This window comes from Colossoma macropomum, unplaced genomic scaffold (assembly GCF_904425465.1).
Source record: "Colossoma macropomum unplaced genomic scaffold, Colossoma_macropomum, whole genome shotgun sequence".
Taxonomy (NCBI): Eukaryota; Metazoa; Chordata; class Actinopteri; order Characiformes; family Serrasalmidae; genus Colossoma; species Colossoma macropomum.
This window is the reverse complement of record NW_023494799.1, coordinates 25,226,300-25,239,051: the sequence shown is the minus strand read 5'-3', so window position 1 is coordinate 25,239,051 and position 12,752 is coordinate 25,226,300. Positions and strand designations below refer to the sequence as shown.

The 12,752-nt window shown below is 39.5% G+C and overlaps 1 protein-coding gene across 4 annotated transcripts in view; it reads right to left on the bottom strand.

Moving 5' to 3' along the window:
• The window catches only part of furina (furin (paired basic amino acid cleaving enzyme) a), a 124,861-nt gene that overhangs the window by 18,927 nt on the left and 93,182 nt on the right, over positions 1-12,752 (bottom strand). For all 4 annotated transcript variants that reach the window (XR_005008104.1, XM_036585912.1, XM_036585914.1 and 1 more), the window contains 3 exons: positions 6,681-6,893; positions 4,169-4,269; positions 1,005-1,108 (listed from right to left, as the gene is read on the bottom strand). Coding sequence is in view for 3 of the 4 variants with exons in the window: in XM_036585912.1 (XP_036441805.1) it covers positions 1,005-1,108; positions 4,169-4,269; positions 6,681-6,893 (418 nt within the window). In the remaining variant the exon portion in view is untranslated. The remainder of the gene's footprint in view (positions 1-1,004; positions 1,109-4,168; positions 4,270-6,680; positions 6,894-12,752) is intronic.

Below are 12,752 nucleotides of genomic sequence, written 5' to 3'. Positions count from 1 at the left end.
AGAGATAGAGAAACAGAAAGAATGAGAAAGAAAAGAAGGAAAAAGAGACACAAAGAAAAATAATGAATGAAAGAAAAGAGCACAAGAGAATGAGAGAAAAGAGTGTAAAAGAAAGAAAAACGGAAAGAAGAGGAGAAAGAACCGAAGGGAGGGAGGGAGAGAGAGAGAAGGAGAGAAAGTGTCAGAAAGAGAAAAAAGACAAAAAAAAGAATGAGAGAAAGAGAAAGAAAAGGGAAGAAGGGGAAGAAGGGGAAGAGAGAGACAGACAGCAAGCATGAGAAAGAAAACAAGGAAATAAAGATTAAAAGAAAAGAAAGAAGAGAAAAGAGCATGAGAGAATGAGAGAATAGAGTAAAAAAACGGAAAGAATAAAGTAAAAGAGAGTGCAAGAATAAGAGAAAGAGATATTAAAGAATAAAAAAAGGAAAGAAGTGGAAGAGAGAGAAACAAAGAATGAGAAAGATGAGAAGGAAATAACGATGAAAAAGAAAAAGAATGAAAGAAGAGAAAAGAACATGAGTGAGAGAAGATTGTAAAAAAGAAAGAAAGAATGAAAGAAAGAAAGAAAGAAAAAGAAAGGAAAAAAACAGAAACATGAAAGAAAAAAGGGAGAGAAAGAAAGAATGAGAAAGAAAATTAATACAGAAATAAAAGAAAGAGAAAAGAGCATGAGAGAATGAGACAAGAGTGTAAAAAAATAGAGAGAGAGAGAGAGAGAGAGAGAGAGAGAGAGAGAGAGAGAGAGAGAGAGAGAGAGAGAGAGAGAATCAATACTGCTGAAAGCAATCAGGCAATGACAGGAGCTTCAGCTTAATAGAAGTCAAAGCACATGGTGACAGTCTGAGACAGCGGGGAAATCGAGGGAGATGGTTTATGCATTTCGGATTCACATTTATGTGACCATTATGCAGGCATAATCAATCAGCACAAAAGTCTCAGAGGCTCAGACAGTGGCTGAAGAACACATAAGATGGACAGAAAAGTGTGAGGCCAGCTGTCGGTACCTTGACGGCCAACCCCATTGGTTCTCCAGTCGTTGGTGATCAGGTGGGCTGGGTTAGAGGTTCTCACAACCAGGTGCTGCATATCTCTCCACGTCAGGTTTTTGCTGCCAAAACAGATGACATGTTCAGAACACTTCCCCCACAGAGCTTTCATTTAATCCTGTTAAGGTGCTGTCTGCACGAAGTTTCAGCGCAAGGTGTCAGGCATGGATTTCTGTTCGGTTAGGTCATCAGGACCTGTTCTTTGGTAAAGGTCAGCTCCAACCACAGGCAAGAAATTGGCATTAAGGTTATTTTGCTGCTTTGTGTGCAGATTTAATGGAAGGAAACTAACAGAGCCAGTCAGAAGCTCTATGAAATGGCTCACATTGAAAAGAACACATGCCAATGACTTCTTCCTTCAGCATCCCAGCAAACCACATTAATAATTTAGGGCTCATCTAGGTGGTCTACTACCTCACCTTGAAACTGTCTGCAGAGCGTCTCACCATATAATACTAGAAAAGTCAGCACAACTCAACATGTTTTGGAAAATGCTGTTAGCAATAGCCTCTGGTCAAATGCTCAGTAATTTCTGATGAAACCTGCCTTCTGGCCCAGTCTGACCTCTGTTTAAAAAAAAATAATATAATATACACTCACTGGCCACTTTATTAGGTACACTTACCTTGTATCTGTACTAATAGTCCATCCATTTATAAAATAACTATTGTTTCTTACTGTGATTCTAAGTCACAAAAATCATTATGCTGTGAATGAACTGGGTATGCTGCTCGCATGGACCACAGAGCGTACTGATAATTGAAGAAAGAAGCTGGTTTTATTCAAACTGAGGGGCTGAGAATTTATTTTTTTTAACTAGGCTAAAATATAGCAAGCTAAACAGGCTAAAAGAAGGCTAAAAGGCCAAAACGCTCCTCCATTACTATGCAGTGTTAGTCTTTGAATTGAAGCATTTGCTGAATAACACACTGTAATACCGCAACATAAAAAGTAAAAACTATGTTACTTGAATGTCGTATATGCTTAAAATGGCCATGATCTTGGCAGATCTGCCTTAAGCAGTATTAAACCAAGCGTGGTAAAACTAACATGTGGTACAGTTAGTTTGATGCTAACACAATCCAGGAAATCTCATTGAGATGCGAGCAGAAATTAGCATTATTGTTGAGGCCGTAATTTGGTGAGCAAAAACTGCGTACAAAGCGAAGGTTTCTGCTTTAAACACAGCAGGATCATGATATTTTCATTATTATATGATGAAAATGTTCATGAAATGACTGCAGAGATATATTTTTTTACTTTGAGGCTTTGAAAAGTAATGTTTAAAGGAACAATGTGTAATACTGACAGCAAGCGTTTAAAATGGGTACTACAGTCCAAATTCAAAATACTGGAGAGAGTCGTCTGCCCCCACCTCCTCCTTCCCAGACTCGAAGCTTTTTTGTATGCAAATTATAAACTAGCTCATGTGGATTTTTTAATAACTCGTCAATGTTAATGTCAATGTTAGCTAGATGCATGGCTGGCTATGTACGGTAGCCAAAGCTAAGCCCATTATCCAGATAACAAAAGCCAACTGCTCTGAAAATACTTGCTGCCTGAAAGCAGCTTCTTATTCATCAGCTTCTTTCCATCTTTCAAATGCTTCATCAATATTTACTCGCGTTTTACTACGACTCTGGCTACGGAGCTTTTTAGAAGGATGCTGAAGCTTTTTAGGTCGGGATCCAGTTGGTTTGCTTGCCTCCATGGCTGCAGCACGCTGTGTCTGCCTGCCAATTTGTTTCATATCTGACAACCCGGGGTGTCGAAATGGTACTGGGAAACGGGCAGTGGGCAGAATCACATGCCAAAACAAAAACAGACTTTCCACTCCGGAACAGAAATTTCAAAGGAGAACATACTGGCTGTAGTTCTGTTGTCCGAGAAGCCAGTATTTCAACTTAGCATGTTTCCTTAATCTCTGATGACACATCATGGTCATTTTATGATTTGGTACAGTAAATATTACATATTGTTCCTTTAAGCCTCCATTACAGTTATAGCCTTTTTTGATGTCTCGCTCATCCTGTCCGCATTTCTGTCTCCTCTTCTGTAATACTTTCCATTCTTTGGATCCCAAATGAATCTGAGCTCTGTGTAAATTTAGTGGACACCAAAAGAGGAGAAACTGAACCTAGCTTCATAAATCACAATAACAGCAGGCTAGAGACAAATAACCACCCAATAAACTTCTGCTTTATTTTCCTTTCAACTGATCCAGTGAAATCAATGGTTTGAAAGTATGTCGTTCAACGTGATCATGTAATGTTCTGACTATGTTTTACAGTACTTGTTCCCCGAAGCTGAGACACTTGCAAGCATTGCAGCTGAGTTTCCAATGAGTTGTAAGATGCTTTACACTATGCAACTCAAGTGCAATTTACAACCAACACTGTCTTCTTTACAGGTCAGAATTAAACCCATCAGCTTTAGCAGATACGCATAACCATCGGCTATAACAACTCACTGTTACCCATCCAAATAACACCCATTCAGTGGTGACCACTGATGATCAGGGTAAAAGGAACAATAAACTTAACCCTAGATGGATTACAATCTGCAATTGAAGGTTTTCATTAGAAAACACTTTATATTCCCTTTTTAGGGAAAAAAAGACAAAATACAAGCTAATGGGCATGGGCCAAAATACAAGCTGATGGGCATGGGCACATACAAGTAATATCAATGTTATATTGTGATTAATACCATATTTATTAGCGAAATAAAAAATGTGTATTCCATCATATTTAACTGTTACACTATTATTCGCAAATATTTATTTTCAAAATTTTAAATTGTAAAACTACAAAGTGCACCCTTTATGGTAAGTGTAGCTGATAAAATGGACGATGAGTGCAAATAAAAGCAAGGTGTACCTAATAAAGTGGTTAGTGAGTATATATTCACCCACCTTTATATCAGGGGTCGGCAACAAGCAGTTATACATTAACTCCAATGTTTAAGATCATTTATTGTTAAAACTGTGTTAGAACGATCAGCCGAGGTTTACTTTACTGCAAAGGAGGATATTTAAGGGCAGTAAAAGAGCCGCATGTTGCCGACCCCTGGTTCATAGCAATACATGAAGTACAGATATGATTCATGAGGTTTAGACTTACTTGGCCTCAAGGGCGAGGGCGATGATGCCTGCAGCCAGAGGAGCTGAAGCCGAGGTGCCTGTGTGAGAGTCTGTGCACTTCTGTCTGAGATCTGTAGTGATCTGTTGGTGGGAGAGAAGAGTTAGAGAACTTTCTGCCTGTAGTATCTAAGAAACTGACTGGAAGCATTCCAGAAACTTGACCAGAGGCTGGGATGATTCAAATGAAGTCCGTAAGGGTTTCAGAAAAGTTGTTATGCAGGACCTCTGCTCTGACTGCTTCCCAAATATATCACAGCTTGTGCAAACTCAGGATTTGAGTTGACTGTGATGATTTTTTTATTTATTTATTTATTTGTGTGTGTGTGTGGGGGGGCACTGATTAGCCCTTAGGTCTGAAATAATAGAAAGAAAAGAGTCGAGAGAGAGAGAGAGAGAATATGATGACAGAGAGAGTGAAACAGGGTGAAAGACAGAGGCATTCTGGGATGTGCAGTGGCTGAGACAGAGCTGCCTTGGTTGAGGCTAAGTGCCAAAAATGGCCAAACAGCTATGTGAAAACGTGACAGCCAGGAGATGAGTGCACAGCCATTCACTCTTCCCCATTCAAATGGGGCGTCAGTGAGCACGCGAGAAAGGAAGATTGCCTGTCATTACTCGTACTGCCTAGAAACATCAGCTCATGTTGAGCAACAGATGCTGCAAAATGAATTTTTAAAATCTGTGACTTTTTTGAAAAACATAACTCTCTGAGCCGGCGAGGACTATGGGAAAATATTTGAGCTCGTCTTTCTGGCAGAGTAAAGCTCCAACAAATGAAGCTAGAAACAAGCGCAAAGGAATGACTGCGCTAAACGCGCTGTAATGGTATGAGGTTACTGCTTTGACTCGAAACGCAGACTTGCAGTCATGTACAAAGCATCAGCCTGCACACCGAAGACAAGGCTGGATGGTCTGGAAAAGTGCTTTGGCGGGGGATACAGCGTTATGAAACACAATACAGACCCTCAGGGCGAATGCATGCACTCTCCTCCAACGGAGGGCCACACATCACATGCTTTCCTCATCGGTTCTCAGCGTGCCGCGGTCCACCCTCAAACCCCTGTGGGACCTCTGTGCTCAAATACCGGCCATTTTTTCAGAGCCTCAAAGCAAGGGCCTCTGTAACTTTGCCCCATGGTCCACATATTACCATTTGGACCTGCTAAACCACGCAATTACATGTGGTTTCTATCACTAGAGCCTTAAAGAATGCAAGGACGTCAAAAACAGGAGTGTGATCAGAAGTGGCCTTCGTTTAGCGGGCTGCTGTGGTTACTCTGTGGGCAGTTTAGCATTTTTCCCCCCTCATTTAAAGTGATGCTTAATTTTCACCATATCCCCATTTGTCTAAATGTAGTCAGTGAGCTAAAACATGTCTGGTGTCTGGAGTTGAATTTTTGTTTTTTTTTTTGGGCATTGTAGCTACAAGGCTCATATAGGTAACGTAACAATATCTTATAAAAGTCTTACATCTATAGATATGTACAATAAGTCTATTTAAGATTATTTAAAGCTATTCTGGAGTTCATGTTCTTTGTCTTATACAGTAATCTTTAGCACTGAATCTTTCAGCCTCAAGCTTGACAGAATTTTTCATTTTATCTTGTTCATGTTTATCAGTGTTCTCCCACTACAATTCTGGGCATGCATTTCACAAATACATCATACAACCACTGGGAATCCCTGTGGTGTCAACTACAGTCAAGCTATTACAAGTGTGATGCTTACCTCAGTTGTCAAATAAAATTGCTGTTTTCTTTACAATTTTATCTTAATTCAGCATAAAACGGACACCAGTTTTTATCCTTTAAGCAAGATAAAAGAAAGCGAATTGAGATATGTCGAAATGGTACTGGGATATATAGAGGCCTTCCAGTTTTGCTAAATTAAGCTTTTAGTCTGTCGTCCTCCTCATCTGAGGAGTCATTTCTATCATTTAAGTAATCCATTCTCTTCATTATAATAATATTACCTCAGCTGTATGGCTTCCAAGCATAAACGATAACCATCTGCCAAAAACAATTTCACCCCAAAGTGGTTGTACATTTTCAAAAGCAAAGGCTTGTCCCACCTTCAAGATACATCAACAAAAGGGAGTTTTGCTAGTCTCTAAACCAGAAAATCTCTAGACACTACAGCAGCACTGTTTGATGAGTAGGCATGCTAATAACAGATGTAGCGATGGTTAAAAGTTTTCATTTTGGCCACAGTGTGGCTTTAAGAACAAGTGAGGCAAGTGTGCAGTCCATACAATGCTGAACTAGTAGACAACACTAAACTGGTGGCTAACTAGTACAAACTGATAAGCTCCTATTGCTTGTTAGGTAAATTAGCCAGTACAAAACTAAAAAAAAAAGCAAACTTAAGACAACAGCCGCATCTTGGCTGACTGATTACATTTGGGGTAAGGGGAAAAATTGTGCAAATTGGATTTCTGGCTGAGCCACTGCTTTAAGAAATGGGAGCTGTTCAGTGCAGTAAGGCAGACTCACAATCTGTTTCTCGTTGAGTCCTCCACTGCTGTAGGTGGTGGCGAGGGTGGAGGAGCAGGCCTCACTGTACCACGGCACGTTCCCGTACTGCGTGCTGCTGCTAATGGACAGAGTGTAGATGCTGTTGGTGTAGCCATCACAGTTGCAGCTGTCCTTCTCTCGCCCGCCGTTACCTGATGCCCAGACGAAGATGGAGCCGAGTCCGCCGCGACCCTGGATGACAAAAGGGCAAAGCACATATACAGAGGGAGAGTGTCAACACCACTACCTTTTATGTTTCTTGTCTGCAAAGCCCCTCTCCAGAGCCCCCTGTGGAAGACCACTGAGACTTGGCAGCAAACTATCAACATCTGGTTCTGAGCGAGCGCCTTAATACCATCAAACACTTGGGGCTCAAACTCGCAGAGAAACACTAAGAACACAGCAGCGTTTCTGGAGGACATCGACTACAGTCTGGGCCGGATGCTGTTTTGAAATCAGCTTTTAGCTCCCAGCGTCTCAGGCCATTGAAATGCTATCACTAACTGAACAGAACGGCCAGACAGTTTTAAACAAGACTTTGCAGGATGATGCCAATTTTCTCAGGTCCATTAATCATGCCTTTTCATATCCTTTAAATTTAAAAAACTCCAACAAACTTTTGTGGGCTACATCATTGCCGAATGACTGTCCAAAATGATAAGGCGACTGGAAAAGATTCATGCAGCATGTTAGCGGGGTGTGTTTTAATAACCCACATGGATTTCATTTCGGCCCGCTGTTGCGGGGAGAGGCCGGCGGCGCCAATAACTCAATTCAGATGCTGTTTGCTCGTTACCTTTGATCAGGCTTTGTTTGCGCAGCCCTCCACTGTACCCCCTATTCTTAACAATAAGGCAATAAAACGGCCATAGGGAAAACAGAGCGTGCCACAAAAACGAACGCCTAATGCAGGGAAAGTTCAGCGTGGTCTTTGAGATGTAGCTTCTTTGTCCATGTACACACCTGCTGGACTGCGGGCATCCACTCACATGTGTTTGCACAGCCTCCAGCTTTGTTTGCTTTAGGATTTACTCTGCAACATAGATCTCATTTCCTGAAACAGATCTGACTGCTGGCACAGCCCGGCATTCGAGATCTGACCAGCAGAGAACACTCGCAGGTTGGATTAAAAGCCGGAGAAAAAGCTGTGCCAGAGCTCTGAAAGGAATGATGCACAGCTGATAGATGGAAGGCCCACCTTGTGAATAAGGGAAATAATGAGGCCACTAGTGAACAATGAACATTTGGACTTCAAAAGAACAAAAGTGGTGAGAGGACCACCCATAATGATGTAATTGGGAGTTGTTTTTATACCAAACAAGGGTGTATTAAAAACAAAGCTTTAAGTTCTTGAAATCATATGAATCTCATTTTCCTCTGTTTTAAATCAAAACTGTACTAAACTAATGTTACAACAATATTATACATATCCAGGGGTTAAATTGGGACTTTTGAGGTAGGGTAACTTTTATCCCCATAGCCTTTTCGTTTCCATGGAGTTCTCAGAATTAACATAATGAACCTGTGATTAAATCTAACAGACTTTCTTCTTCTGTTTTAATGGCTTAAGTTAATTACCCCCTTAAAATCCCAGGCTTATTACATACTAAAGTTTATTACTTAGTAACTACAGGGACTTCAGTACAAACTGGCTGAGCTGTTCTTAGGTTATAGAAGTGTGCAGTAAAACTTTGGGCCTGCCAGTGGGCCCTGGCCATTTATGGGGTTAATTTAGTTTTGTTAATTTTGGCATTTTAAAATTTCATCCGATTCTTTGACAAAGATGAGTCACACTAAATCCTTTAAACTAGCAAAATTAACTGTTGCAAACAATAATGCTACCTATCGAAGGTCAAGAACCCTTCCTGTCTATTTTAGCTGTATGCTTACAGCAGCTGCCTCCTGTTTTTAGAAGACTGAGGGCAGAAAAACTTTACCCAGAAAACTCATGAAATGGTTCATGCCTGTGCCAAGGCACAAATGTGTGCCTTTGAGTGCATTAACCAACAGTCACTTGGCGAAACAGTAAGTTAAACGGTTGATAATTAGCTGACAAATTTTGTGAAAACACATTTACAAAAACTAGTTAAAAGTGTGGTTAAAGTGTGGTTTGTCATACTAGATAATTAAATAGATTTCACAAAGACTGCATTCAAAACAACTTACATTTCCAACATATTACAGCACCGGAGCTCAATTCCATTTGCTGTGGCCAATTTAAACCCAAATCCAGTTTTAGAATAACTGTTTTTGCCTCAAATTCAACTGTAAGGAAAACAGTTTCAGCTATGAGACTGAAACTAGCATTTTCTTACTTTTCAGTTTGGTTTACAGGGTCTATATCATGAAAAAAATACTTTTCCTCAGTTTTTTGAAGCAAAGTGGTAGACGTAGTATGTACTCACTGTTTAAGTTTCAAAAAAACGGTCCAGCAGTCCATACAGTCCAAACATGAAAACTAAGTTGCAAAAACATCTTGTTTTAAATTCGTTTTTGTGTCATTTGTGATGCAAACAACACATTTATATTTATCCACCTATTCAACCTACAGCAGTTTAGCTCCGCCCATTCATACTTAAATTCTGATATATATATATATATATATATATATATATATATATATATTAAATATAGCTGTCTCAGAAAGACAAATGAAAGCCTTTTTAAATCTGAAGAGATACTGGAAAATGGATAAAATTTTTTTGGTACAGTTTTTGGTACATACAACCACACAACCGTTATAAGCAGACCTCTGGGGAAAAAATAAAATACAAAAACATATGATCTAGACCAGGGGTCAGCAACATGCAGCTCTTGTACTGTCCTGTTGCGGCTCCACGGCAGAATTTTTAGGTAAAAATAAAATAATCCTCCTTTGCAGTAAAAAAAGCTCTGCTGATTGTTCTAACACAGTTTTAACAATAAATGGTTTTAAACACTGGAGTTAATACGGAGTTAACACACAATGCACAGACTGCTGGTCTCCATAACAACGCAGACAACAATCTCGCCTAGCTAGTAGCTAACAAAAAGGCAAAGAGAAAGACTTAAGATGAAGATCGATAATTTAGAGATGAACGGGCTTATTTGCATATACAATCACTCCAACTGGTTTCGTGATATGTTTAATCTGCGAGAAACTGTCAAAACACTAAAAAGCTGAAGTCAGCTTCTCGTTCGGCCACTTCTCATTCGAATTTTTCCGTGCCACCTTAAATGGTGCCACAGTTACATTCTGGCACCTGAGGCACCATGTAAGGTAGAATGGGGACAATTTGAACAAGAAGTTGGTGAAAGAGGAGCTGACTTTAGCCTCGTAAAAAAAATAAAATAAATAAATAAATAAAAAAGACCGTTGAGAAACATTTTACAAGAGAGTATTCTGCTTTTAAGGAAAGGTTTCCTGCTGGAGATGTTAGAAAAGCGGCTATAGCTGAGCTAAAGCTTAAAGCAGAGCGTTACACTAGGACATTAGCACGTACTCAGACATATTTACAGCCAAGGTGGTAAAACGCTACTTAAATAAATGGACATGTTGTGGGTTTTTGTTGAAAGAACAAAATGGTCTTCTTAACATTTGGGTTGCCGACCCCTGAGCTAGTCCCTTTAAATATGAAGAATTTAAGTACTGCTGTTATGATTTACCTCATGTGTATACCTATCTTTTTATTCAGCATACGTCAAAAATTGCGTCACAAGGCTCCCACGAGCACGCATGATTAACGCAGCCTCACACGGGCTTCAAAGCACTGTCCCCTTATTTAGCGTTAAAGCCTCTGTGCAGACACAGGTGTCGTAATGTTTAAGACAGATTATTCTGTACATTCTGTGAATGCAAACCAATCCCTACAGATGAATGACTATTGGACCACACCTATAATTACAGTAAATTAAAGTCTTTCCTATTCACCGCTGTAATCATTAGTTAAAGTCTAACAGCTATTTTGCTTTTGCAGTGTGGTAATGCAGACAGCAGGGAAAGCCTTGGCTCTACTGTCTGCCATTGTCTGCTGGCTGGCCCCAGGCCAGTTTCACTACTCCAGCAACATGGCAGTGTGTGCGTGTGTGTAAGAGTGAGGGAGAGAGGCTGAAATTAATGCCGTTCTTCTTCTCTTCGTGTTATGGCAGTTTAGCACGAAGGCCGTGAAGCAATTAGGCATTAAGAATGTCTACACCACACACGCTCCGGAAAATCTGCATAAAGATTTCTCTGTGAAAATTACCCTTTAATGTGACATTTAAATTAAACGAACGTCACTCCAACTGCTAACTGCTAATATGACTCAAGGCACTCGCTAACGGAGCTGGAACCGAATCAAGTCCCCCCACTCCCCATCCCCCCTCCTCCCCAGCCACCCTCGCTGACTTCAAAGCAAATAAAAAAAAATAAATCTCTCTCATGGCATTCTGGACTGTACATTCCTGCCCTCGATAGATGCCTCCCCCGGTAACAGTTAGAGATTATGAGGCTCAGTGATGCATTTAGGACCTAATTCAATTGAGCGATGGTCACCAGTCACAGTAGGTTAGAGCATTTCCAGCTCCGATCTGTGCTCTAACGCAGCATAGCACTAAAAAACTTGGCCAGCATGTTAATAAAAGTACAAATAATTTAAAAGAGTAGCTATATTTCACGGTGACTGAAGACTACAGCATTGCAACTGTGGTATTAAACACAGTAAACAGGTGGCACTAGAGAAAGGAAACTCTCTAGGCACCTCATGATTTGATTGGATTCACAATGCCAAATTTTAGAAACAACTCTCAATGTATTTTGAATTGTGATTTATACATAAGCATATTGGTTTATCCATGTTTCTTGGCAGTAAGTGTGGTTCTGCCAGTATAAACACCATATATCATTAGAATAAATTAAAATAAACATAGATACATAAAAAGCAGCAAGAAGTCGTTTATATCTACAAATATCTATAACTACAAATATAATGGGGGCTGCCATGAGCAGAGGTTTTTTGAATGGCTAAATGAATACATTAACATACGTAAAAGCGCTATGTATTGTATTAAATTAATTTGTATTTGGTTTTTCTGAGCAAATACAGGTTCACTGCACAAATAATCTGCTTTTAATTCAAATTTTTTCAGGTGTCAAACTTCTGCACACTATTGTCTGTGCATTTATGCATATATGTTTGCCTTTGGCTCGTGGCTTAGATCACAGATGCTATCAACACATTTATTTGTGATAGCACTTAACTTTGAGTGTTCTGTTGCTTTTATACAACAGTTATACTAAAAAAATAAATGTAATAATCTTATTCAGTAAATTAAATACATTTTCTATTGAAATACAAATAAGCCCTGAACATTATATCAAATGTGCTTTAATTCCTTCCACCAAAAAAGACAACATATTAAAGTGGGTTTTATATTGGACATTATCTGGATATTTTACTTTCTCTCCACAATTTCTCATTACATAAACACTCAAAAAAATGATCAATTCGCCCAAATATATTTCTATTGTTAAACATTGCTGAACAAATGTTTCAAAAGGGCAGATTACAGACGCTTTAAGCATTCAGGAACCATCTAAACACTACAAATGTTCCACGTATTCAGCGAAAAAACAAACAGTAATGAATAGGTCAAATCTCAAATCAAATCACTGATATTAAAGAGAGTGGCTTCCTTTAACGGGGTTTGTAGTAAGCTTAAAGGAAGCCACTCTTGACAAGTAATTTCATACGGTTTTGCCTTTTTTTTGCTACTATACATGGGAAATAAAAATACGAAAGATGTCTGCATTACGGAGTTTGTAGATGGTCCCTTAATAACGAATACTGGTGTTCTGCGTTTCTGAACCCTTATGAAATTTTTGAATTTCGGACATTTTTGGAATACAGTTCCCTGTAGCGTATCCACTGTCTTCTCAGAAGCAAGAACATGTATGTTGGATCATTTTTGGGAGTTTTTTTCACTACAAACTGAGAGGAGAAAGTCAAAATATTCCAATCAAAGCCAACTTTACCACACTGTCAAGGGCAGAGCCATAAAAAAAGGTCACATTAGGCATGCTGAGCTATATAA